We start from the raw sequence: 26,123 nt of genomic DNA on the forward strand, positions 1-26,123 counted from the left end.
GAAATAATCAAATTCGTCATTTTACTTGGCTTCAGTTAAGACTATTGCTGCTAGATAGATATATACTAGTGTTACTGTCAAAAATTATTAAGAAAGATCTATTATTAGGTAAATATTAAAAGGGAGAAGAGAATTTTGGTATTAATTATGCGGCCTTCTCGTGCTGGGTGGAGACTCGCTGCATAGCAACAACAAAGTCCTCAAGAGATCGCTGCTTAGGCTTCTCCTTCATGGGCTGACCGTTCATGAGTCGGTCAAAGCCAACGGAGCCCTGCATGACGTAGTAGAGACCACCACAGATGCAGAAGATACCGAAGGAGAAGACCCAGACACGGACGACAGTAACAATGGAGGTCTGACCACCAATGAACCAACCCCACAGACAGAAGACAGTGGCGACCATATCGACGATGAAGACGGCACCAGCAAGCTCCCAAGAGGGGATAGAGGACCAGAAAGGACCGTTAGCTCGGGTGATGAAAATCAGCCAGTTCTCAGTAAGGGAAATCTGAAGGAAGAGAATGGGGTCTCGAACACCGAAGTTCTGGATGATACCACCGTTGTTGACAAAGGTGGTGGTGAGGGTGATCCAGGTTCCGACAGCAAGCACAACACCAAGGACAATGGACATTCCCCAAAGCTTGGGCAGGTTCCACTTGACGGGCTTGGGAGAGTAGGGAGCGTTATCGTAGGCAATGGCAAGGGTGGCAACATCAGCGAAAATGGCAATGAAGACAATGAGGTCAATGTCAAGAGACTCGTTGAGGATAGCAATCCACAGACCAAGGAAAATCTCAAGATGGAGGGACAGAGCAATTCGGTAGACGACGTAAGAGTACATTCGGTGGAAAATCTGTCGGGAAGTCTTCAGGGCATCGATAATGGCGGAGAGACCAGGGGCAAGGAAAACAATATCAGCGGCGGATCGGGCAGAGTCGGAAGCACCTTCGACGGCGATACCAGTATCGGCCTTCTTAAGGGAAGGAGCATCGTTAACACCATCACCGGTCATGGCAACAAGGTAGCCTCGCTGCTGCAGAATCTCAACGACATTGTACTTGTGCTCGGGAAAAACCTCAGCGAAACCATCAGCAGCCTCAACGAAATCGTAAACCTCAGAACCGGGCATGTCACCTCCTCCACCGAGACCAAGTCGGTCGGCGTCGTAGATGTTGGTACCGAGACCAAGCTGTCGGGAAGTCTCCTTAGCAATACCGACGGCATCACCAGTAAGCATCTTGATGGACAGACCAAGCTGCTTGGCCTCCTGGACGGTCTTGAAGGTATCGTGTCGGGGGGGGTCCATACAGGGCATAATACCGAGAATCTCCCAGTGTCCCTCGCCTCGCTTTCGGGCAACACCAAGGGATCGGTAACCTCGAGAAGCAAAGTCAGCAACCTTAGCCTTGTAGTCGTTGAGGATCTGCTCGGGGATGGGGTGGTCCTCCTCGACAGTCTTGAGAACGAAAAGAGGGGCACCCTTAACACAGATGATTCGCTCACCGGCGGGGGACTCGACAACAGCAACAACCTTCTTGGAAACGGGGTCGAAGGGGTGGAACTCAACAACCTTGTACTTGGTAAGAGTAGACTTGGCTCGGGGGTACATCTTCAGGGACTTCAGGAAGGCCTTGTCAATAGCATCAAGACCCTTGGCCTTTCGGGTGGCAGCGAGACAAGCAGTAAGCATCAGGTCATCGGCATCAACACCCTCGACAGTGAAGGGCTCGGCAAGAGACAGCTTGTTCTTGGTGAGGGTACCGGTCTTATCGGAACACAGGATCTCGACACCGGCAAGAGACTCAATAGCAGACAGCTTCTGGACAATGGCCTCCTTCTTGGCGAGGTAGGCGGCACCGACAGCCATGGTGGTGGTAACGACAGCGGGAAGACCGACGGGGACACCGACAATGGTGATGGCAAGGGTGTATCGCAGAATCTCAACAATGGGGACAGATCGGTAAAGGGTGGAGATCCAGACAACAAGAAGGGTGATGATAACGAGAACAAGAAGGGTTGTTCCGATACCGTTGAGGACCTCAGTGAAATGACCCTGGCCTCCGGAGGCCTTGTTGACAAGAGCAGCGGCACGACCGACGAAGGTGTTGTCACCAGTGGAGGTAACAATCATGAAACCCTCACCTCGCTTGACGGAAGAAGAGGCAAAGGTGTTGTCGCCAAAGTGCTTATCGACGGCAAGAGACTCACCGGTAAGAGCGGACTGATCAATCTGGAGGAAACAATCGGGGGTGACAATTCGGCCATCAGCGGGGATAATGGTACCCTCCTCGAGCTTGAGGATATCACCGGGGACAACCTCGGGAGCCTCAATCTCAACATCACGACCGTCTCGAACAACAACAGCACCGAGGGCAAGAGTCTTCTTGAGCTCCTCAACAATAGAACCAGCCTGGAATTCCTGGATGAAACCGACACAGGCGTTAAGCATCAGAAGACCGCAAATAACACCGAAATCGACCCAATCTTCCAGACCGGCGGCGAGAATAGCGGCACCCTCCATGACGAACTGAATGGGACCGATGAAGAACATGATGAACTTCAGGATGAGGTTCTCCTGCTCCTCGGACATCTGGTTGAGACCGTACTTCTTTCGTCGCTGAAGGACCTGGTCGGAGGTAAGACCGACGGAGGGGTCGGTCTGGAGAAGCTCCTCGGGAACGGGCTTGGCGGAGGCACCTTCCTCGGCGTCGTCGGCGTCCTCACCGAAAATGTCATCTCCGGCATCAGACTGGAGCTCCTCAATGAGGGCGTCCATATCATCATCGGGCTCGTCATCGAGGCCACCGGCGGGGGGAGCGGGAGGGGCGGGAGCCTTCTCCTCAATGGGGTGCTCCTGGGGGAGCTGAGCAGGGTCCAGGGAAGGGTTGGCGGACATGCTGGGCTGTATGTTAGTAAGAGAAACTGAGATGGGGAGGGGAGCTCGGTGGTTTTAATACTATGTTGTGTCACGTTGGGAGTTATGGGATACCTTAAAGTTTCTTTTCCATACCATCCATACATATGTATGGCTGGTTGGGACTTGTCCACATCGGGCTGAAACAAAATTAAGCTCCGCCGAAAAACACCGCAACTTTAAGCCAATCACGTTATTCGCGCAACGCAGAAGGAAGTAACCAAACAAAACACTCTCTCTGGCTGTGAGCTGAGTGGCCGCGAGGGGAGCGCCAAAGCTCATGTCACGTTGGTGGAGTCACCGGGTGCTCGTAGAAAGGTAGTCTGGGTCGCAATCCAAATGCGCAACCAAGCCGGTGTGATGTCTCTCTCAATGCGCCCTCTGCTGCTGTCCTTCGGCCGCCACAACCGTTCACACTCACAATCAATGTTTTGACGATTGAATGATTGAGAGCGAACGGGAGGTATTTGAAGGTTCTAAGATGTGATAAACTCTTTCGCCAAATCGGGCTAAGTTTTTCCCCTTTTGAGGGAATTTCAAAACAAGGTTCGGGAGGAAGTAAACAATCTTAGAAATGGCAGCACCCAGTTACCCGGCAACTCCCACGAGATGCGGTAAACATAGCAGGAGCGATGCGAGGCCAAAAAGGGGGCAGAAAAAAGACGGGAAAAAAAGAGAGAGCGCAAATCACAAAGGCAAAGCGAAAAACCGAGAAATGCTTATCCGCGGAGAAAAGAAACAAGCCATAATATCCACAACCTGAACCTGACCAACCAAAAAAAAAAAAAACCTAGGCGAAATCAGCCAGACTCGTCGAATGTCGTTCCATATCCATATCCTCCTGATACTCACATTAATTATGCGGGTATACTATGCTGTGAATAAATTAATGCCAATAATCGAATTGTACGTCTTCGGGGGGGTTACTGGTGTCGGATTATTGCAGTGTCGAAGTCGAAAGTAGACAGGCAATAGAAACAGTAACTAGTGTCGAGAGAAAGTCGTGGGTAAACCAATTGACACCGTTGAAGAAGTAGCACAAGACGAGGAGAAAAAAAAAGAAGACAAGAGCAGCGGACGGCTTGTGTATATATATCCTGAGGATTCTCCATTTCCTCGGGTCTGACACCTTGTGCAGCGAGGTATTAAACGGACTAAACCCAATTTCCCTGTGCTGTAGCTATACAAAGGTGTATTCCCTTTACCATTTAGGGGAGTGTGTGTATTGCCCAATTTGGAAGCACCACAGAGCCTTGTTCCTGAGTCTTAGATCCGACATAATCACGCTAAACGGAGCTCGGAACTGAGTGCATACATTTCTTCGGGCTTACTGGTCCTGGTTACGCCAGACGGGGTCTATCTCTACTGGCTGTCATTGGCCGGCTATTGGTGGCTCGAGTGGGGTCATTACTGCTCCGATTGAGCCGGATCCTGGAAGCCATACGCTCCACAGACCTCCCACGTCTTACATTGCTGTCCAGCCTTGCTGTTTGGGGTCTCCCCTCTCAGCTCATACACATGTCTACACACTTCCCTTGAACGAAGATATTGCCGCAACCAGCATGGTCCTGATAATACGCTCAAAAGTCTATCTGTACGCACAGTCAAAGTCCCATCGTAAATTCGGGATGGACGCAAGTTTGGTAGGGTAACACTGCATGTTTTGGCGCGGCTTCAGGCATGGTTGAGACCGTCTGGTCGGCGTTTTTTCGCGTTGAGACAGTGGGACGGGCGCGGGAACCCAGGTGCTGTTGAATTGTCGTCTTTACCGTGTCTACAACCCTCTCCACGTCACCGGGACCGGAAAAACTGCCTGCTCACAGCAAGTCTTTCGATTGCAATCTGCCCTGTTCCACACTCATGCTTATGCACGCCGAGTCGATGATATTGTATGTGAAGCCTAAAAAATTTGCCAGACAAAGACGACGTTTTACAGGCGATGAAATCCCGCTCAAGGTTAGATGACAATTTGCTGCAAAGAGGTGTCAAGGAGAGCGAGACAGTGCGAGAGGAAGGAGGGGGGAAGGGTGGAGCGAGATTCTGAGACGGGCTAGCGGTTATCTCTTTGTGTCAAGATGGAGGTCCTCGTACTTGCACGTCATTGCGTCCCTGTCGGAGCTGTCCTCTTGGTCACGGTTGCAACGTCTTCGCTTGTGGTCTACTGACTGGTCTCGGTCTCCATGGTTACAACATTCCCCCCCCCATCCAATGTTTTGATTATGTCGGTACTTGTACGCTTACGCTCAGGACCACTGGCCCATGTGTGTTATGTGTGTGTGTATTGAGAGCCACTAGTCTGTGTGTTTACAAAACGGTCGTGCGATAACACTCGCAAAAGGCTGAAGCAAAAGACAAAAGCTACTTGGTCGCGAAAAGCAGATTAGACGTCGTTTTGGCTGCCGGCCGTGCATCCCACTTATATCCGATAAAGGCAAGACTGTGGGCCTGAGGCTTGTATCGAGACAAACAAGGGCGCATTTGTCGCTTAACGGCGCTTGCACTGAGCTCGGCAGTCGATGAGGGCGCCCCGGTCACGTGAACGCCCCCTACAGACACTCCACAAGGCCCATCGCCGTCTTGCCAAGGGAGGTGATGCGAAGGCTAAAATCGCAAAAACGAAAAGCCCAAAAGCGACCCCCCAAAAAACCAGTACAGGTAGACAAATAAGACTGACAGCCGACGATAGCTGATAAAGGGGAAGAAGACGGGAAAAAAATGGAGAATTTTGCCGCTGGCGAGCGAGCGCGCTGGTTGTACGATGAAATAGATGACCGAGCAGCCGACCACGGGCCCCACGCCGACACACACATCACTTGCACCTCCAGGGCACCTATCTCTCGGCCCAGATAGACCTGCTCCGATTGGCTCAAATAGAGGGAATAAACCCAACAGTAGTTCCGAGTGTGGAAAAGATTATCTCCGGTAGGGATGTATCTAGGTTTGGAAGATGGTACACATGCAATGGAGTGAAAAGTTTGCAACCCCAAAGCGTGTGGAAAACGTGGAAAAAACGTGGTGTGTGGGGGACAGCTATGACGAGTGGTGGCCTGGGGCCCGATTGAGCGTCTTTGCTCGAGTTTTGGATATGTAATTGGCACAATTGAGTCTAAGGCTGCGGTCTGGACAAGTCTACAGTGTCTCCGGTTTACAAATAGCCCTATTGGCGGGCCTGTATTGTCTATTTTGGATTTGCAAAACGGTGTGCGGTATAGTTAGACCTTAGGTCCACGGCTCAACAGCCACAGGCCACTTGTATCATGTATGGTGTAACTGGCCTGGGCCGGGAAGTCGCTAGTCGATCTGCAAAAACAAAAGTCGGAGCCAAAAGACCCAAAAGTCAATCACACGCCCTTCCAATGTGATTGTCTAGTTTTCGACGGGCATATAACAACGCATGGCACGGGCATACTCATGTGGACCTGGGCGTTGGTCCAACGTGCCATTGTGCATATTTCGGAGAAGAGGAATGTGCGGAGATGGCCTCCATGTCTCCGGCGGCCACCATGTGCCTATTACATCCTCCAATCTGCGATACTCGCGGAGCCCTTCCCACAAGGTTGTCCTATCTCTCAATCAGGTATAGTCATTACGAAAGGTTGTGTAGAGTGCCAACTTTGACCTGGTGAGGAAGCGTACATACAAGCGAGCCTGCAATAACATCCAGGGCGCGAAGACCCTCTCTATCGTACAAACACAGTGTATACAAACCGTACCGACGTTGACAAACAATCTCAAACCGTCCAACCGTACAAGCCACAAGTCACAGCCCATACAACTCAGTCCAAGCTACAGTTGGTCCAATTGTAGCATACTGTAAACGATACATGTCTCCGCCAATCTCCACGCCCTGACCCTTCCCTTCTTGTGCCCCTTTACATACCCCTTCGGTTTCAGGTACCACCTCGCCGTTTGTACTTGTCTGTAGTATCCACCGTCGTCCCCCTGAGCCCTAACCACCTCTTACATTTCTTACACTGGACCTCGCAGGCTTGTGACGTTTTCAACGCCCGTCCCACAGGTGCATTACATGTCCTACATATTGGTCCCCGCCAATTACGTCATCCGGAACAAGACGGAAAAACTGCCAAGCAGACATCACAACGTCAGCCAATGATACATAGTCTGAGAGCCCTTGTTCTGGCTGATAAAAGGAGGGGAACTCCACATCTGTCACTCCACTTTGACACTCCACACATGCCAACTATACATGGTTGGGGGCCAAGAACAAAAGCCCCTTCCCCAGACCACTTTGCAGCCGTTGGGAACCAGAAAACACACATGATTGGTCTTTGGGGATGTGCGTCGTCTGTCCCAAGGTCTTTGTGAAAACCGCTTGTCTAGTGGTTCTGCCCCACTCCAATCGATCCACTTGTGCCATCCATTGGAGCTCCCGTCCGTTGTAAGGGTATTGCACCTCGTATCACTGGTCGTACTCTCGCATCCCTGCGCAGCTCCACTTTTGTCATATACCCTCGCCAAGCTCGATACTGAAACCACTCGCACCAAATGTGTACGAGTATTCACTACTTGTACTCGTATCGTACATACCACTCCTCTACAAGCACCTACGTCATAGCCACACCAGTATGGTATCGTACATACACCCTCATTCCAACCCTGTAAACTGCAAGTACTTGAATTTGTACTGTACTTGTACCATATGCTACTTTGTTTATTCATCTTTTTCGTTTTCTGTGCTCCTGCGCAAGCCGTATCATACCATACTCCCACATCTCGTCTAATTTTCCGACTTCCAAGATCCAGAGCCCGACCCGACACCCCGACCCCGACCCCGACCCCGACCCCAAATTGGACCCAGACTCAGAACCCCCATTTCCCCCGCTGGTGCGGCGGTAGGGATGATGACGTTCAGGCTCACGCGACCGAAAAATGCGCCTCATGATAGGCTCCATCAGTCGGCTACGCAGTCCTTCTCCAGTACCGCTAGACGAAGAGCCAGAGCCAGAGCCGGAGGCACTCGCAGACCCGCTGTCGGTGCTACTGCCCGCGTTGCTGTCGCGACTGCCGCCGGAGTCCCCACCGTCGGTCCCGATTGCCTGCAACGTCTCCTGCCCCACAGGCGAAGAAGCAGAGCCTGCAGCTCCAACATTCCCAGTCCCAGAGCTTGAAACTCTGTTAGCCTCTTGCCGTGGACCCTCACCTGCATCTCCATGTAGCCGAAAAAAGTCAGACGGACGATGATAGACGTAGATGCCAGGAACTGGCTGGTGCACGTGAGCATGTGTGTGGGTGTGGTTGTGAGTGTGGGGTTCAGCGCCAGCACCTTCTCCCGTGCCAGAGGCCCCAGTTCTCCCTGCAGCTCCAGTCTCACCCCCAACTCCTTCTGTAGCCGCTCTTCGGGCGTTAGTTTGAAACTCCCGAATCACATCTACAACGGGAGGCAGATTCTGTGTGGGCCCAGTGCCAGTCTCTACACGGTGAGCGTGGAACAACTGCGGCCAGCCTTCAACTCCACGGCTCAGAAAGTGAGGCACGTTCCCTTGAGGCCCGACAACTGGAGGTCGGGCGTCAATGGTACCTACACCAGCTGTCCCAGTAGCTCTAGCTGCTGCAGGAACTCCACGGAACATATCGCTGGCGTTGATCTCGCCCTGCGCGGTCTGGGGGCCCTGGGGATTGTTGCTATTGTTGTGACGGCGTCGGTCTGCCTCAATCTCCTGGAAAACACGAGGTAGTACGTTGAAGAGGACCTCGAAGAAGCCGCCAGACCGAGACTCGTCGGGCTGACCGGTAGCCTGCAGGTATTCGGACTCGGACTCAACGGTCACTCGGCACAGAGGGCACGAGTTGTTTGACCGCAACCACTCACAGATACATAGATGGCCGAAAATGTGACCACAGGGCATCTTGGTTGCCACGTGACTCTCAGGGAAGTTAGCCTCCGACTCAGTCTCTGTCTCTGTGTTTGACTCTGCGTTTGCCCCTGTCTCAGCCCCTGTCTCAGACGTGGATCCCGTAGAAGAGGTACCAGCAGTAGCTGGCGGCGTCCGCTCTGTCGTTCCACCCGTAGTTTGACGCTCAAACTGCCGTTCAACAGTCCGTTCCATCACCCGCTGTTGTACCCGATGCAAAGCAACCTCCTCATGTGCCTCCCGTAGACCCTCGGGGATCCGGGGAATCACAAACGGCTGACGTGGACCTGCCTCCGGGTCCACACGTATGATAGGACACAGCTGTTGAGGGTTGGCTTCTCTGAAGGCAGCAGCATCTTCAGGGGTGTCGACAATGTACCGAATCTGATTGGTAGCCTCGTCCAGAGCCTGGCGCAAGTTTTCCTCGACTCCAGGATCGTTTCTAGCCCGTATAATCTCGTCAGCCTCGGCCTGAATGGCTCTTTCACTGGGAGAAGCTAGTTCAATGAGCACTGGACCGTGTACTGAAGTCGCAGGATTAACTTGGTTGAAATCGAACGACGGATCCGAAGACACAGATGCACTGGATGTGTTGGCCTCCGACGCCAGCCCTCGACTCTCTTGCTGTCGGTCCTCCTCCTGCTTTCTCTCCTGCTCGGCCAACTTGGCGATAATAGCGTCCCAGCCCAGCGGCTTCTCCTCGAATGCATCGTAGCAGATCGGACAGTTCTGCTCCACCACCTCGCTCAGCTCCAGCGTTTCGAGGTTGCGAATCACCCGTCGTGATGCCTTGGGCTTGTGTCGCCCTCCTCCTAGAACACCACCGGCAAACATGTGTGTAGGGATAGTGAATGTAGCCGTAGTAGTGCCATCAGGGCGGTGGTCGATTCCTCCGGGACTGAATGTGATGTTGGGGGCATCACCAGCTGTGTCTGGAGGCGCATCTGTTCCAGCATCATCCTCTCCAGCAGCCCGCCGTTGCAGCAGCCGCTGGATCAATGGGTTGCTCAACCAGCCTCCGGCGGCTTGGTTGAGATGCACGTGACCAGCCTCGTCTGGCTCAGCGGTGGAGTCAGTGGTTGCTGCTGCCGTTTCTCTGGCAGCCTCGGCTCCACCATCACTGACCCGTGTACGCATGGGGGATCGTTCCCGGGTGCGATCTCCGGCTCTTCGTTGCGATTGGGACCGAGATCGGTATGCTTGTGCGGTTCCTCCGTCAGCAGCACGGCCTCTAGCTTCACGTCCACGGGCTTCCCGGGCCTGTCGCGATGCCTCCGTCGCCAGGTTCCAGATGGTGTTGTCAGCCGTGCCGGGTGGCGGCGCCTGAGTTGTACCTAGTGAATATGTAACCAACATGATAGGCCGATCACGAGGCATGTGTCGATGAGGCGGTTGAGGGGGTGTTTGTGTGCCCGGAGCAGTCGAAGAAGTCTCTGCTGGCGTCGCGCTTGCCGCCTCTGTCGATGCTGGTGCTTCTGTTGTCTCCGTCGCTGCATTTGTGTCTCCTGGCGCTGCGTCTGTGTTCGTACCATCTCCATTCAGAAGCCGGTCCATGTACTCCTGAACCACCTCTCTGTTGTGCTGGACGTCCAGATTTCGACGCAGAGCGCTCCGCAATAGTTGCGCCACCGCGTCCCGGGCCGGATCAGGAGGCCCGTTGTTTTCGCTCATCTTCAGTGTTTGTCTTCTGTACCTTGGTTGGTGGCGTTGTGAGTAAGTGGATATGCGTGCCGTGTGTCGAGTGCTCTTTATATGTCCAGTCAGTCACCTCTGCCGTGTAATGGTGCAAAGTAGTGCTGACTCCTCAAGGCCAATTTTTTTTTCTTCAGACCTTGGAGTAAAGATGTACAAGCGCGGTAGTAGAGCAGGTATAATAACTGTGGAGCTTATAATTAACAATCTTGCTTTCATTAGTTCAATAGCAGTGACGTCAGACCGAAAGCATTCGGAAAATGAGAAGACAGGTCAGCCGCACGCTTTGTGATATGGAAATCAGGCCCAAATTTTTCGTCCATATTCCCCATGTCAAAATCACCATTCACCCATGTAATCCCGCTACTTGCACGTGCTGTACTTCTGCCACCCTCCACTCCATTATACAACCGACTCATAGAACAGTATGGAATGTTGGGTTTGGGATATCCCAGATTATGGTCCCGTGGTGTGGTCACGTGATGAAAGCTCAAGGTGGATGGGCCGATATGCAATGTCACACGTGACCCGGCTTATATCCCCCCCCCCCCCCCCCCCACCTCCACCCGGTTGTAGCCTGTACATGTTGTATTGATGCACTCTGAAAATCGCCGTTGGGAACAGCTTAACTCCGAGTCCATGGAGATACCACCACTGTGAGCCATTTAGGTGGCATCTGAATGTGTACATGAGAGAGGGGGCGGATAACGTAGCATATAAAACAGATTGTAGTTGAGGTTGAAAAAAACAGAAGATGGATTCACACTCACCGCAGCTTCAGTACCACTCTTATACGTTCAACTAAGAAATTACCGCACTTTTCCATGGTTGCTTACTAACACACGGGTCCTCCACGCATGCACTCCCACAGCACACTCTATCTCCATCAGCAACATCCACACACACCACCATGGGTCTTCTCAACTCGGCGGACAAGGAGAAAATCAAGCGAGTGGTGCCGAAAAACACCAACAAGGTGATTGACTGCACCATCGCACGTCTCTACATTGCCTACCCGGACCCTGATAACTGGCAGTACACCGGGCTGTCTGGAGCGCTAGCTCTGGTGGACGATCTTGTGGGCCACACTCTGTTTCTGAAGCTCATTGACATCCACGGGTCGCGAGGCGTGCTCTGGGACCAGGAGCTGTATGTTGGCGTCAACTACTTCCAGGACAGAACGTTTTTTCACTCGGTGGAGCTGGAGGACTGTTTTGCAGGCTTTCTGTTTGAAGACGAGTCCGAGGCCGCTCACCTGTTCAAGCGGATCCAAAACAGAGAAAAGTACGCCAGCAAGGATACGGTCAAAAACAAGAACGCCATTGCGCTGAAAAAGGCCGCTCCAGCAGAAAAGGCTGCCGTGGGACCCAGAGGAGAACCCCGTACTCGACTGGGATACTCGGGACCCGTCTACTACGACGACGAGCCGCCGGAAGAATGGCGAGCGCTGTACAGAGAGTTGGAGGAGCAGGGAATCACTCCGGAGATGATTGCCGATAACACCGAGTTCATCAAGGAACACATTCGACAGACGGGAGGTCCTCTGGTGGGTCTGGAACCTCCAATCCCTCGAAACAGAGGCCGGGGACGAAGCACGAGTAATGCCACTTCTTCTTCGGCTGATACCAATGCCCGAAAACCCCCACCGCCTCCTCCCCCAGCTGCTGCTGCTGAATCAACCCAAAACAACGACAGAAGAGCAGCTCCTCCTCCCCCGCCGGCCTCGGCTCCCCCTAGCTACTCTAGCACTCCAGAGCCCGACTTGCCGGCCACCCCTGCTGCTCCCTCCGACCCACCAGCTGCTGTAGCACCCCCCAGACGGTTCAATGTGCCGCCTCCCCCATCTTTCATGGGCAAAAACGCAGGTGCTCCGCCTCCTGCGGCAACTCCAGCCTCTCCAACAGCAGCAGCAGCCCCACCAGCGCTTCCAGGACGGTCGCTGCCGCCGTCGCTGCCCTCTCGTGGTTCGCCAGCGCCCCCTGCACTACCAGGACGATCGGTGCCTCCTCCTCCAGAACTTCCTGGACGAGCTGTGCCTGCCCCTCCCCCCTCTCTGCCGGCACGAGGAGGAACCCCGGCAGCAGGAGGACCCCCTCCCCCTCCTCCACCCAGAGACGGAGCCACTCCTCTAATCGAAACCTCCTTCCTCCTCCCTCCAGATCGGCCAATTCCCCCCCCCTGCTGCTTGCCCCAAACTGCATACACACCCCCTCCCCCTCCCTGCAGCAGCTCTTCTCCAGCGGCAGACTCAGAGCCTCATACACTCTTCCTCCTCCTCCTCCGTCCCCCGGCCTCAGTCGAGACCTGTTCCTGGAGTTCCTGGAGGTGTGTGCCCCTCCTCCTCCCCCCTCCGCCCCCCCGCCCTGAACTTGCTGCAGCTGGTGGACCTCCTCCACCCCCTCCGCCTTCTTCCTGTGGCTGCTCCCTTCTTTTGGAAGTTGCTGCTCCCCTCCTCCCCCCGGTCCTCCCCCAGCCATGTCTTGAGGTCCTCCTCCCCCTCCCCCCCTTCTGGAGACTTTGGAGTCACTCCTGGTCCTCCTCCTCCTCCTACCGGAGACGCTGGTCGAGACGCGCTGCTGTCGTCTATCACAGCTGCTGGTGGAATCGGCTCTCTTAAGAAGGTGGACAAGTCGCAACTTGATAGACCTTCGGTCATGCTGCAGGAGGCTCGTGGAGAGAGCCCTACCATTCCTTCGGCTGCCCCGGGAGCTCCTGGCGGTGGCAACTCGCTGGCAGACGCCCTGGCCTCGGCTCTTAATAAACGAAAGGGCCAGGTCAGTAAGTCTGACGACGAGTCCGACGGTGATGACTGGTAGTATAATGACTATGTAATTAACAGATGAAACGATGGGGCTACGAGCAAAGCGAGTATGTTGTCCATAGACATGGTGTATAATTGGTAGACGCGGTCACACCGTCTTCTGCTATCGTGGATCCAATGCTTCATAGCATCTATTGAACATCTACGATTGATAGTTAATAGTCTGATTCAGTTACCGTTTTGAAGCACGTCTTTTGTGTCACGTGACGGTGGTCGAGTCACGTGCTTTATTACAGTGAACACTACAAGTATTAATTTCTTGTTGCTTGTTTATGTTCTCTGACCGTGCAATTTGGATGTCCTTTGTCTTCACTTCAGACAATCCAATAAACAACAGTCACTCGCATTGTGGCTGGCGAATCTCCGGTTATTTCAGCCTCCGGGGATCTCGTATTGATTGCGAATGATAACGTGAGCCTCGTTAACATCTTGGTGATCGTCGTCGTCGTCGTGATTTTCACTCGCTCTACCGAAGATGGCTGCATCAGTTTATCGGCCTTACGTAATGAAGTAATAGTCCAATTGGTGTCTTAGGTGGACCCCTTGTCATTGTGCGACTCGATACTCCTTCATTGACCAGCTCAATGCCTTTTCTCTCGAACCCATCCATTCTTCTCTAAGCCTCTGTTGGCCGGCCTGTCCCTTTGGACACTGCCTCCCACGGCACTGGCCCAATCGGGAATAATGTGTTGTTTAAGACACATAGGCTTGTTCCGGAGTGAGTAGGTTTGTGGGCCGCTGTGGGGGCGGCGGCATCAACAGCCCCGGTCTCCAAAAAGTCCTTCTTTTCTAAAAAAAAAAAAAAAGGATTTCTCGGACTTGGCCAGGTTGAACATAGGCTTGGCAGCGGCGAAGCATAATCCATGCATAGATAGCGAATAACACACGTTCTCAACCCTTGCCCTGGTGTCCTGATTGGGAGTTAAGTAGGTGAGGTGAGAATGAGGAAGATGTGGAATTGTGGGTCATTGAGGGGTTCAATTGGCGTCGATGAGTGTCTGTGGGTGGTTCCTGTTTGTGAATATTAGGATATATCGATCACGTGAAGTAGTGTACCATGGTATCTATACATGCTATATTGCAGAGAGATAGCTTTGCAGTGTTGAATTGACTTTGTCTGTGTCACGTGAAGGTGTTCTGAGCAAGGCCAGGTGACATTATAACCACTCAACTGTTCACTTCTGACCACTACCATCAATGTCAATCTTCACTATCGTTTATTACATGGAGGTCCATGTCTTGACACGACATTCCTTTTATGGCATAACAGGGTTGGGGTTGTAGGTGGTTATCAGTGTGCCCACACATCACATACTGTACATTCGTAGTTGAGAACTATTTAGTTGAAGATAGTTAAGAGATAGTAGAAGACATTATATTCTGCTAATGAAGACGTTCAAGAGATGCATCGAGTACACGAGTAGAATGCAGGTATACAACTCTTCAACAAAAGTGGTGACAAATATACCCCTTTTCTAACAATGTTCATGGACTCTTGACTTGTCCGTGTTTTCTCCTAAGTGAGGCTACATTGTAGTTGAATGTTTAGTACACCGTTTGTTATAAATCCATAACTTTGGATAACAAGTCCACGCGAGAGACGGGCAAGACTGAGCAACACAATGAGCCTGACATCCCCCAACTACACATCACGGTTTTCTCTCTCCATCCATTGTCCCAGGTAACCACCTATATCTACGGATACATCCGTGCTGACCCACGTCGTCACGTGCAGACAACTCTAAAACATTTTTCTGCAGCCAGCCATAACCATCATCAACAAATATGTCCGGACGACAGGGTGGAAAAGCTAAGCGTGAGTATTGTGGCGGAAAAAGGCCGCGAATCTGACGGATATGCGATGACTAATCGATTCACCAGCCGATCCCACGTGATCAACCCCCCACAACCCCCACTAACCCAGCTCTTAAGGCTCCCAAGAAGAAGCAGACTGATTTGGACGAGGAGGATCTCGCCTTCAAGCAGAAGCAGATGGCTGACGCCAAGGCTCGAAAGGAGATGGCTGCCAAGGCCGGCAAGGGAGGTCCTCTTTCCGGAGGAGGTATCAAGAAGTCTGGTAAGAAATAATCTTCTCCAGGCAGCTTGAAGATACTTAGAAAATATCACTTTTTACGTGCTGTTGATGTGTAGTCTTTGGAATGAGTTGCTGTGATAAGTAGACAGATTCAGCGGTACAGAGTCAAAGGACGGGGGAGGCTGTTTGAATCCACTCTCACTAGTTAATGATACTCGCACTCGTACACGCGCTTGTGGAGCTTCACCAAGCTCACTGTACACATTCTAGAAACTTCGATAGATGGACTGGCTCAAGTTTCCGATACGAAACCTGGCCGCCTAGAAGATCCGTATCTAGAAGTTTCTATTGCTGTGCTCTCTAATCACATCACAAGTTTCCTCTCGCCTGTCGCCACCATTACTAATAACATTCTGGCGATTATGCACGCCACCAACATGGATGTGGATATACTAGGGTGTCGTCTTCAAGTGCAGTAACTTGCACAGCTACTCATACGACATAATAGCGAGACCAGTACAAACAAACCAGCATACACGCAACAACATCAACAACATGAACCTCACACTCTCATTCAAGGGCAAAAGTACGCCTCTGACAGATCTCCCTGAGGATCTCACACTGGCCGATCTACAGGCGGAACTGGATCTCACGACAGGCGTGCCACCCAAGAACCAAAAGGTTTTTTTGGGCAAGAAGGGTCTGGTCAAAATCAGCGACAAAAACAGCTCGGATCACGTGTTCAAGCTGATTCCAGACGGATCCAAAGTCATGTTGATTGGATCGACGATTTCGGCGCTTGGAAAACTCGAGGAGATGGAAACCAGTGCTGCTCAGGAGGCCGCCAAGCTGAAGGCGCGACAGCGGCGAGATCGGGAGCTATACCGACGGAAAACCGGCAGAAATACACCCCCTCCAGCTCCCTCAGAGTACTGTTTCGATAAGATTGTGCCTTTGGACTGGCTTCCCGAAAAGGAGCGTGCCCTGGAGCTGCTGACACGTCTGAGCAAGGACAGGGGTGTGATTGCAGTGCTGCAAAAGTACAAGTGGCGAATTGGTGTTCTCACAGAACTTGATCCGGCTTCAAACACCAACAGTGATCATCAGGGAACAGAGAGATTGCTGGGGTTGAACAGAAACAAGGGCCAGGTGATTGAATTGCGGCTACGAACAGATAATTACCAGGGATGGAGAAACTACTACAACGTGCGAAACGTCTTGTGTCACGAGCTAGCTCACAATGTGTACAGTGATCATGATGACCAATTTTGGCGGCTTTGCAAGCTTCTGGAGAAGGAGGTTGTTGAGCTTGACCCCTTTGGCAAGGAGGGAAACACTGTGGGAGGTACTGCTGTCTCCACAACATCTGGACCGTACCAAGAGTGGCTGGAAATGGACTCTGATGAGGACGTTGGGGACTCTGGAGGCTGGCACGGAGGCACATATGTTCTTGGACGAGGACGCAACGAGGTACAGCAGGAAAAGGAGGACAAGAACAAGAGCATCCGAGAGCTGTTGCAGCGAGCTGCTGAGAGAAGGCAGCAGGAGAAGGAGAAGGAAGGGGAGAAGAAGAAGTAGACTGGAGTAAAACAAGGAGGATACTATTATAGTGGACAACGTATTTATAAGTACAAGAAGATGTGCTTGGCAATATTAAGCACTTTGTAGATTGTGTAGAAGTACACGGGGATATAGGGACAAGAAGGATCTCCATGATGAAGATGAGAAGAAATGTTCTTGTATACAGAGAGAGAAGAAGCTGTGTCATAGAATGTGGCATATTCGATGAACTAAGAAGTTTCAGCAGACTTGACAATGGTGTCGAGGTCCCTCCAATTCTCCTGGGATGGGGACCTTCGACACCCACTTGGCCTTTTATGGGTTTGAAGGTGGTGACGCACAAAGTTGATCTTCTTGACAGAATTTTGAGGATCTCGGTGTCCACGAACTTGGTCTCATGCAGCTCCCGATCTTGGGGATGAAGGAGGGATATCTAAGTAGACGGATTGCTCTACCTCAGTCGAAGTAGACGGCGCAAAACTGGTTATTAAAGTCGGTGAAAACAGCTGAAAAAGGGGAAACAACCAAGTCAAAGTGGTATCGGGCAAATAACTGTTTGGAGGCCTTGTCATCGGTTTTCAAAGTCTTGGACTTCAGAGAGTTGAGGTGGGGGATAGACTTGATGGCGGCAGAGGGGTTATCCCGTCCTCTTTGGTCAGCAGATCGGAGATCTGGGTGTACATCTTGCCTTCGTTGAAGTCAAGTCATAGGAGATCTGGTTAGTGATATCTATGCTTTCAACGAGGCTGTCAAATTCGACGCCATTGATTTTCTGAAGCAAAAGTAGTAACAGCAGCATTGCTAGGCAGCAAACTCGATATAACGTTCTTCTGGGAATCATATCGTTGAGCAGATTCTACAGATAGATCAGAACGGCCTCGATATCCAGGGAGATATCCTGTTATCCTGGGAAGTCGTCTGTATGTTCTCAGTAGTGGCACCAATGGAACCAATTACAGGATACCATACCGAACATTACACCGAGCCTGGATACAAGAGTCTGCATATATCTCAGCATACCGGTCACAGTGACATAGTAAATAACACTAAGGGTTGTAAACAAGTGGTATCGAGCTGTAAAATTGCAATCCTCTATGAACTGGATACAACCGTTCCTCAGGGAAGTCCCGTCTTCCTTACAATGTATTTGACAGGATGAAATTCCTGAAGCAGAAATGTTTCCTGTTTAAGCAGAATCAGATATCTCGCCTTTTTATCCTCCTCACTTCTGTATTCTCGCACTTTTCTCCAATTTCTTACATTTTTTGAACCCCCCCCCCCCCCCCCCCATTCAACCCCAGAAACAATGGGCCTCGGCTCACCCAGTTCACCAACCAAGGGATATATGGAACCCGACTACTGCAAAACAGTCTGAAACACGCTATATCCTAACTACGAGTACATAGTGTTAGCCAAGTCCAGAACAATTCGCGTGTCCCCAATACATGTCTTATGCACGATCCGCATGGATAAAGCCCCCATTTATAAACGAATACGAGGAGATTACGACAGGTCAGAGATGTGCAATCGAACTACGAGATTGCCGTATAAATTGTGAGCCAACAGACCAGGTATTACCCATGACTAAGACACAACTGACACGCTGGGCAGTTGATATATTCTTCATCAAGTGGACCTAAACCATTAGCGCGTGAAAGCTACAAGGGTACGACCATTGGTCTTGTTGACACTAGGTGGAGGAAACAGTATTGACAGAATTGCTGGAAAAGAGTAACACAGGTTTACGTACCAATGTGTGGTGTACGAGTGCCTCATTCCTGTTGAGTTGTTGAAAACGTGGACTTTCTCGCCATGTCAGGGAGATGCAGCAGGGTCCTTGGGTAATATACAACCTCATAAGTACATACTGTAGTCTTAGACTAACTGATGAACCCTTGGATTACTGCCTGTACGAATACAAACACGACTATTTGTACCCTTGTATGTTCCGAAGATCTAAAGCATGTCTCGAGGGCGGCACATCCAGGGGTAGGGGTGAACCAACAGTTTAGCGACGAGCACATTCCAAGTCTTTTACTGTAAATTTACTGCATCGTCAATAGAATGTGCTACTAGACTTGCAACTTGACTTGGGCCGTAGTATATGCTGAAGAGATGGACCGGACAGGGCACTTGTTTGAGAGCGAGGACCAACACACGTATAAACAGAGCTAGATATAAACATCTGCAGTAATCTATTGTATAGAGACGTTTCCATAGTCAAAATACAGACACATTTCAGTCTAATTTCCATGAAACAAGTGTCTCTTGCCGGCAGTAAGAGTTCGGTTGGTTTGCACCCATGCACCCAACAGATAGTCTAGATCTGCTGAGTAACGACTGAGGAGCAGATAAAAACTGGTTTAGACTGAAAAAATGATATGGAGGCTGTTGCAATCTCGACTCTAGACGACATTACAACGGCACATCAACTGTCAAGGGTAGCCGAGGGTCGGTTGTAGTTGCCGAGGTGTACAGTGAAATCGACGTGCAATGGAGCTCTTTCGTAAAAATACACGTCACCAATGACTTCAAGGGAGATTACTGTATCAGTCCATATTATCCATATATCATGCCCCAAGTTTTTCTCACGTAAACACCTTCCCGTTGTGCGTGTACGAGTAGTACGCGTAGTACGAAATAGTTTGCACACAGGTGCCACAATGGACTAATAATACTCGTAATATAGCGTGCTTGTATAAACACAACAAGTCTTATTTATTGTGCCCACACCTTCCGCTTCCGCTTCCGCTTCCAGGCCTATGTCTACAAGTACGATACTTGTAGGTCTCTCTCATGTCTCCTTTCATATCGCTCAAGTTTCGTTCTCCCAACAGTCCGTATGAGCAGCCTAATCTGTCTGCCAACGGTGCACACGTGATCAGGAGTCTTGTAGACGGAGTGTGTTTTCCGCAGTAATGACGCCACAGAAAAAATTCAAACTGGAATCAACTCGCAGAAATTTGGAGGTGTCCATTCCACTCTTCAGAATTGGCCATGCCCGTTTCACAGAACACCTCAGCCCTAATCACAAGACCCACAACCTTAACCGGTACAAACCCTAACCCCCACACATGCAGTGAGTTGTCACCACCCAGAGGGACATGACGGACTAACAGGTTGTGATAATATCAGGGTGAAGCACAGAACGGCGATTTGAGCTACCGAAAAGCGAAGCAAAGACACGAAACAAGTCACACAAACCCGCGACTTTTGCCACCCGACAGTTTCACCGTTACAAGACACGCTTCCACCGCCCCAGATAGTCGCACAGAACCACTAAGATGACCGAAACAGGACAAATCCAAAAGTTCAAACTTGTCATTGTGGGCGAGCAGAGTGTGGGAAAAACGTCGCTGATCACGCGAATCATGTACGACAAGTTTGACCAGAACTACGAGGCAACCATCGGCATCCAGTTTCTGTCCAAACCCATGTATCTGCCCGATCGAACCATCCGGCTGCAGTTATGGGACACTGCGGGCCAGGAGCGGTTCCGATCTCTGGTGCCAGCATACATCCGAGATAGTCACATTGCCATTGTTGTGTACGCCATCGACTCGCGCAAGTCGTTTGTGGACGTGGACAAGTGGATTGAGGACGTCAAGGCCGAGCGAGGAAATCAAGTGGTGCTCATGCTAGTTGGAAACAAGAGCGATCTGGAGGAGTCACGAGAGGTGACGACCGAGGAGGGACAGGAAAAGGCCAAGCAGTACGACGCGCTGTTTCTGGAGACGTCGGCCAAGGCTGGCCACAATGTCAAGTCGATTCTCAACAAGGTGGCGTCCGAGCTGCCCGGTCTCGAGACGGCTCTCAAGACCGACCAGAGCGAGCTGATTGACGTGAATATTACAAACGAGCCTGAGCAGGACAGCTGCTCGTGTTAGACAGGCTGTGGAGGATAAGAGTATTATGACACTGAGCATGGATGTAAGTAAATAGGTGAAATTAATTTAACGACAGAGGTGTGGAAGACTGGGTGCTTCAGCCAGTAAAAACGATATCGTAAAACAATCTACCGTGTCGCGCTCTCCCTGCACATGCGTTATAGACATCAGGGGCTCAGGGGTTACAGGTGGAGTATCTGCAGTCTAGAACTTGCTGTAGATGTTCCGATTGTCTAGGAACACCCATGATTCTCCTTCAGTATGAGTATTCAGATGGATATATATGACGCGTTCTCTTCAAAAGCCTCCCCCGACAGAGAGTGCTCAAGACCCTAGAGTCCTGTGCAGTATGTACCAAGTACTGTATCTACTGTACCTACTGTACTCGTATCAGAGGTATCTCATGAACCATCTGACAGAAATATGGATTCTGAAAGGGGCCAGCTTCACATACACATCATACCGTCTATCCAGGAGCCCCTGGAGACTACAAGTAGGTGTAGTAGCTACTTGTAGTAGAGGGAAGGCCTTGAAGTACGGTAGAACATAAGATGAATGACCTTGTTACTCTAGCATATGGACAAGTACATACGTCCAGGTGAACTGAACAGTTTCTATGTTCAATCTGCTTTGTAGACATGATTGTGCTTGGGGGAGTCACAGTTCACCCCAGTCGCCAACAGGGGAACATTCACTATCATGTTACAAGGTCAATATATATGACTTGTCGATTCTCCACACTCATAATATGCAGCCCAGATGACCTCTTGAAACAACTTTCTTGATAATATCGCCACTGTACAGTGTACTGGTATCGCTGTAGAGGGAGCAGGAGAGCATACCAAGGAAATGGTGAACGGAGAGACGTACTGAATCAGTCTTACTGAACAGTTATTATGACTCAACAATGCTATTGTCTGCCTCTCTGGATGCTACCCTGAAGTCTGTGCTCACAATAATATCAGGATGATCTTGTGGAGTTGGACGGAGGAGCTCTCTTACGCGAGTCACGTGATAGAGAGGGAGCGAGAGGGAGCTGATACAATTCGGCTGGATGAAGGGTTACATTCCTTGTGTACTATATCATACTGGTATTGTTTGTATAGCGCAAGTACAGTATTTATTCAAAACCCCGTTTAATTTGCATTTTGTTGGTGATTACTTGAATATAGTTGAACACCATTCTCAGCTTCACTATTACGAACATACTTGACCACACCCAATCGAGTTGTAGTGGGGATCTTGTTTAAACTCCCTATGACGTACTTTCTGCATGAAAGTCATTCCGCAAACCACTTCCTCACCAAAACCACCCCTTACATCTGCATCTGCATCACCAATCGCCCCGACTACAACACTGTACACCAGAAATGACATCATCACCTCATTCTTCCTCCCTTCCATAATTAATAGAAGAACCATAACCCAACCAGTCTCGCTTACAGTTGTGATCAAGTCTGCATGTTGTCAGGCATTGTTCACAGAGATCACGTGATGCCATTAAGTACAATGGTGAGTCCGAAATCTCTCCAGATCCTCCAGTTGCCACAGTCTCCACAGTCTCCACTCGCCACTCCCATTCTTCTATCAGCTCCCCTATCTCCCTGATCCGGGACTTGCTCGCATGATGGGCTTGGCTCTGCACGGGGATGTGGCAAAAAAGCACGCAGACTTTGGCTTTTTTTGGCGACACGCGCGATCAGCCCGTCTATTTGATAGTCTATGCACGGTCGGCCTCACGCATTCTTTGGGTCCAGGACAGGTGTTCTTTCAAAGCATCTCTGCCGGCTTTTGCGCAGTGCCAGTATTTATATTTGTATTGAAAATAAAGGGACCTATTTTTCAGTGGAAAAAAGAACTTCAACCGTTGACGAAACAAACTCCCAACGGTATTCAAGTTTACTAATACGTAATAGGAAAAAACGTAATATGAGACACAGGACAACAATACGAAGTATCCACCAGATCCTGTACAACCAAACCTCCTTATTTCTCATGTGGAACGTTTGGACCATAATCAGACCCGTTCCCGTTTCCCCTCGTCTTGTCCTCTCATAGGTTCACGTGACTCCACAGACATAATGGCGTGCACCGCGCAGCAATCATGCAGCTCCATCTGCAGCAATGTACTCAAATGGCCTTACTTTTTTGAAGCCGTCGGAACACCGCGGGAGGGGTCAGAGCTAGGAATGGGTCCGCAAATGTTTACGTCACGTGATTTCCCCCCAGACCAAACCATGGAATCAGATCTTTGGCCGTTCCGTTTGCCATTACTAAGCTTTTCCGTCTTTCCAGAGAGACAGGACCCGCTTTAAAATGTGACGATCAGTTGTGCACTCCCTGCCTTATTCCGATTTGGGAATGGGGAAACGGCAGCGGCGCGCGTTTATGCTTGGAGCTTAAATTCGTGTTTTGAGTTCTGGGGATATTTGCGAGAAGCATAATATCCGTCGGACGCAAAGAACCAACCCACACACCAAACACGTCTTCAAACAACGACAGACGGGTTAACTTATATGTAAGTTCACGACCTCTGGAAACAGGTCTGGAGTTGCTTTCAAAACCCCCTCAACCTGCAAGTAATTACCCCTCATGCCGTTATCGTGACACTCCTTTTTTTTCTGCCAATCTCTCGTTTCTTAAATTAGCCTCCCAACAACGACATTTTAATGTACGCTGCAGGAAAAAGAGTAAAAAGAGTAAAAAGAGAAAAAAAAGAAAAAAGAGTAAAAAGATCACCGCGCCCAGAGATATACTTGTCTGTCACGTGATGGGGTTGTGTGTAAGACACTTTTTGCGCACATGGTTTCTTTTTGCCGACTTTCAGCCAGTCCCGCCCAGCCGCTCAGTTGAGTCTTGTGCGTGGTGGTCTGAGAATAGGAGTGGTTTGTTGGGTTAAAAACGCCACGCGTGGTTTAACTTGACAAAAAGATGTCCAAGGAGTCTCCTATTGAGTACTCCGGGTTCTCCGAGCTCTTCTGATATAAGTCTGGATTTTTTGCGATCTTTGCCATTTTCTACGCGATTTTAGCCAAGACGGAGCGAGACATGTCTAACTCCGGGATGCCTGGAGTGTAACCTGCATATTTGATGTCAGCAAAGGCGAGCATTCAGGGGGCTTGAACACACGCAAAAAAAGGCCATAAAAAAAATAAAAAATTTGAGACGTACAAGCAGAGCCACAAGAATCGGCTGGGGAGTTTTTCGTGTCAGAATTTCCGATTTCGACCCCACAAAACTGCCCTCAGTTGCAATGAGCAAATTGTTGAGACAGTCGACGCATGGAAGCTGATCAGTTAATGTGCGGGGAAATGCACTTTAAACGAAGGACGGAAGCTAAAAATGCAAACGCCAATAAAGGAGTGGAAAATCCAAAGAAATTGGAAAATATTAAAGTAGCGATCCAGACCCCCAAAAAGGATCCTCAAGCAGCAACATGCGGGCCCAGATAGTCCACTTTTTTGCCCAACGTCGGATCACTGACGCTATTTTGATTAGAATTATCCCTTTCAGCTAACAAAGCTGCTTTTTTTTTGGTTCGAAATAAATGAACGAAAATTTTTCGTCAATGTCGATCAGTGGCTCTATTGTTAGTGTGGAGAGGAGTATACAAACAGAGAGACGGGCCCACGGTGTGAGAGTGGACTGTCGCCCGCCAACGGCCATGTCAAATACGATCTAATTATTGTCCTTTTATTTTCCTCTCGTGTCATTAATTAGTCCCTCTTTGACTATCTCATGTATAGACCCCCACAGGGACCCTACAGCCACATACTCCAGCTAAACGACGTTATACTGGCTAATAACATTATGGTTGTTGATCGGCACAGCTAGGGACCAGTGCTGCATGTTACAGCCAAGGCAGATCAAACACAGCGACCAGTTTTTTTTACCAATTCTTGTGAAGCAGGGTTAGGAACGCAGAAAAGGGTCTTTCGGGAAGCCGTAGATTTACGACGTATTCGCGAGGGCTACGAAGGAAGCAAGGACCGGAACACTCTAATTCCCGTACGCTGGAGATGTCCATCTTCGGTCCGGAGTTTTCTATCTTCCGCTCGGTGTCTCGTGAGGACTTCGAGATGTGTCACTTGCCCCCTTTTGTCTCAACACGGACTCCGAGGGGCACTTGGAGACACGGGGACACATTCCGGAGGTAGTCTAAATATCGGATAAGCTGAATTGAAAGTGTTTGTTCGGTTTTAGACTGATCTGGGGGTTGAGATGGTATATTCTGTAAGTAGTGCAGTATGTAGTGTGGAGGGAGGCGTTTGTGGTGATGGGAAAAGGATATAAAGTCAGGTAAAATGTACTAAAACGATGCAAGAGAGATTATCAGCCATTTTGTGTTGTATATAAAGTGACAGTATCTTTATATCGACACTTTTAGCGTGTGCACGAGGCCAGTATACATCTACTTCAGCTATTATAGATGTGATTGATAATGCATGCAAGATATACGAGTTTATTTTGAGGAGCTGATTAAGAGGAGGGTTGCAATATCATAATGGTAGCGATTTGGAGTGTTTCTAGAGAATTTACTGAATAGAGCGATTCTAACGATACCCACATCGGACCACTACGACTATCGCTACAAGCTCAAGCATCTGACGAGCTTTATTTGAAAGGAAGTGAGAATTTCTCGATGGACAGCAAAGGTAGAGAGGGTTTGAATGGTACAATTGAAACCACGAGCACGGGACCACTCCAAAGACACCAATTAGTAACCTCCTAGATGATTTTATTCGCCGCAAAGGCTCGGATGAAACAACAGCAAGCACCGCAACACGCACGAAAACAACAAGAAATACAAAGACAAGAGTGATTGGCACTGTGACAGACATTCTTCTTGATGGTACAAAGACCCTGTTTATCAACGTAGCCCCCACATTACTGCCCCGCACTCTTGTAGATCTGATCAACACGAATACAGACAATCGTGTTGTTGAGTGAAGATCACCAGATAGGAGAGACTGGCGGGGAACCTACGGGAACCTACATGGGGCCCTGTCGGTTTGGTGCCCGTGATTGGGCCATGTTTCGAATCATAATGCCGCTAGACAATACGAGTGTACTTTTAGACAAGCAGGTTTATGTGCAGTTGTTAAACCAAGTCCGACCAAGTCACCAGGCGTGGAGAGAAGAGAGAGAAAATAATTAGGCGATATGCGAGAGCGACAGCGAGAGAGAGAAAGAGCACTAGAATCGCCTGTGAGAAAAGCCAAAGGCTTGTAAACCTCCGATTCTGGCCCCCCACCCATGCATACGAGCTACGTCACTGGTTTGAGATTATGTCGATCGGAAATGAGGGGTAATGAAGATCTCTGCCCAAAGTAGACGGCCA

General features: G+C 50.1%; 7 protein-coding genes across 7 annotated transcripts; 5 read left to right on the plus strand and 2 right to left on the minus strand.

The window, feature by feature from the left end:
* Positions 1 to 145: 145 nt before the first annotated feature.
* Positions 146 to 2,896, minus strand: YALI1_B28659g (uncharacterized protein; the record flags this gene model as incomplete). Its single annotated transcript, XM_501205.3, has 1 exon — positions 146 to 2,896. The coding sequence occupies one exon, from the start codon at positions 2,894 to 2,896 to the stop codon at positions 146 to 148; it is 2,751 nt and encodes a 916-aa protein (XP_501205.1).
* A 4,694-nt stretch (positions 2,897 to 7,590) lies between these two features.
* YALI1_B28735g (uncharacterized protein) lies at positions 7,591 to 10,458 on the minus strand (the record flags this gene model as incomplete). The annotated part of the gene is made up of 1 exon (XM_501206.4): positions 7,591 to 10,458. One exon carries the CDS (start codon positions 10,456 to 10,458, stop codon positions 7,591 to 7,593), a length of 2,868 nt encoding a protein of 955 aa, XP_501206.4.
* Positions 10,459 to 11,389: 931 nt separating this feature from the next.
* Positions 11,390 to 13,096, plus strand: YALI1_B28744g (uncharacterized protein; the record flags this gene model as incomplete). The annotated part of the gene is made up of 1 exon (XM_501207.4): positions 11,390 to 13,096. The coding sequence occupies one exon, from the start codon at positions 11,390 to 11,392 to the stop codon at positions 13,094 to 13,096; it is 1,707 nt and encodes a 568-aa protein (XP_501207.3).
* Positions 13,097 to 13,572: 476 nt separating this feature from the next.
* Positions 13,573 to 13,834, plus strand: YALI1_B28766g (uncharacterized protein; the record flags this gene model as incomplete). Its single annotated transcript, XM_068282140.1, has 2 exons — positions 13,573 to 13,585; positions 13,638 to 13,834. The coding sequence occupies 2 exons, from the start codon at positions 13,573 to 13,575 to the stop codon at positions 13,832 to 13,834; spliced, it is 210 nt and encodes a 69-aa protein (XP_068138241.1).
* A 1,251-nt stretch (positions 13,835 to 15,085) lies between these two features.
* On the plus strand, positions 15,086 to 15,388 carry YALI1_B28781g (uncharacterized protein; the record flags this gene model as incomplete). The annotated part of the gene is made up of 2 exons (XM_002142986.3): positions 15,086 to 15,116; positions 15,225 to 15,388. The coding sequence occupies 2 exons, from the start codon at positions 15,086 to 15,088 to the stop codon at positions 15,386 to 15,388; spliced, it is 195 nt and encodes a 64-aa protein (XP_002143022.1).
* Positions 15,389 to 15,890: 502 nt separating this feature from the next.
* YALI1_B28789g (uncharacterized protein) lies at positions 15,891 to 16,913 on the plus strand (the record flags this gene model as incomplete). The annotated part of the gene is made up of 1 exon (XM_501208.3): positions 15,891 to 16,913. The coding sequence occupies one exon, from the start codon at positions 15,891 to 15,893 to the stop codon at positions 16,911 to 16,913; it is 1,023 nt and encodes a 340-aa protein (XP_501208.1).
* Positions 16,914 to 19,969: 3,056 nt separating this feature from the next.
* Positions 19,970 to 20,782, plus strand: YALI1_B28830g (uncharacterized protein; the record flags this gene model as incomplete). The annotated part of the gene is made up of 3 exons (XM_068282141.1): positions 19,970 to 19,974; positions 20,038 to 20,121; positions 20,170 to 20,782. The coding sequence occupies 3 exons, from the start codon at positions 19,970 to 19,972 to the stop codon at positions 20,780 to 20,782; spliced, it is 702 nt and encodes a 233-aa protein (XP_068138242.1).
* Between the last annotated feature and the right edge of the window lie 5,341 nt (positions 20,783 to 26,123).

Source organism: Yarrowia lipolytica, chromosome 1B (genome assembly GCF_001761485.1).
Source record: "Yarrowia lipolytica chromosome 1B, complete sequence".
Classification (NCBI taxonomy): domain Eukaryota; kingdom Fungi; phylum Ascomycota; class Dipodascomycetes; order Dipodascales; genus Yarrowia; species Yarrowia lipolytica.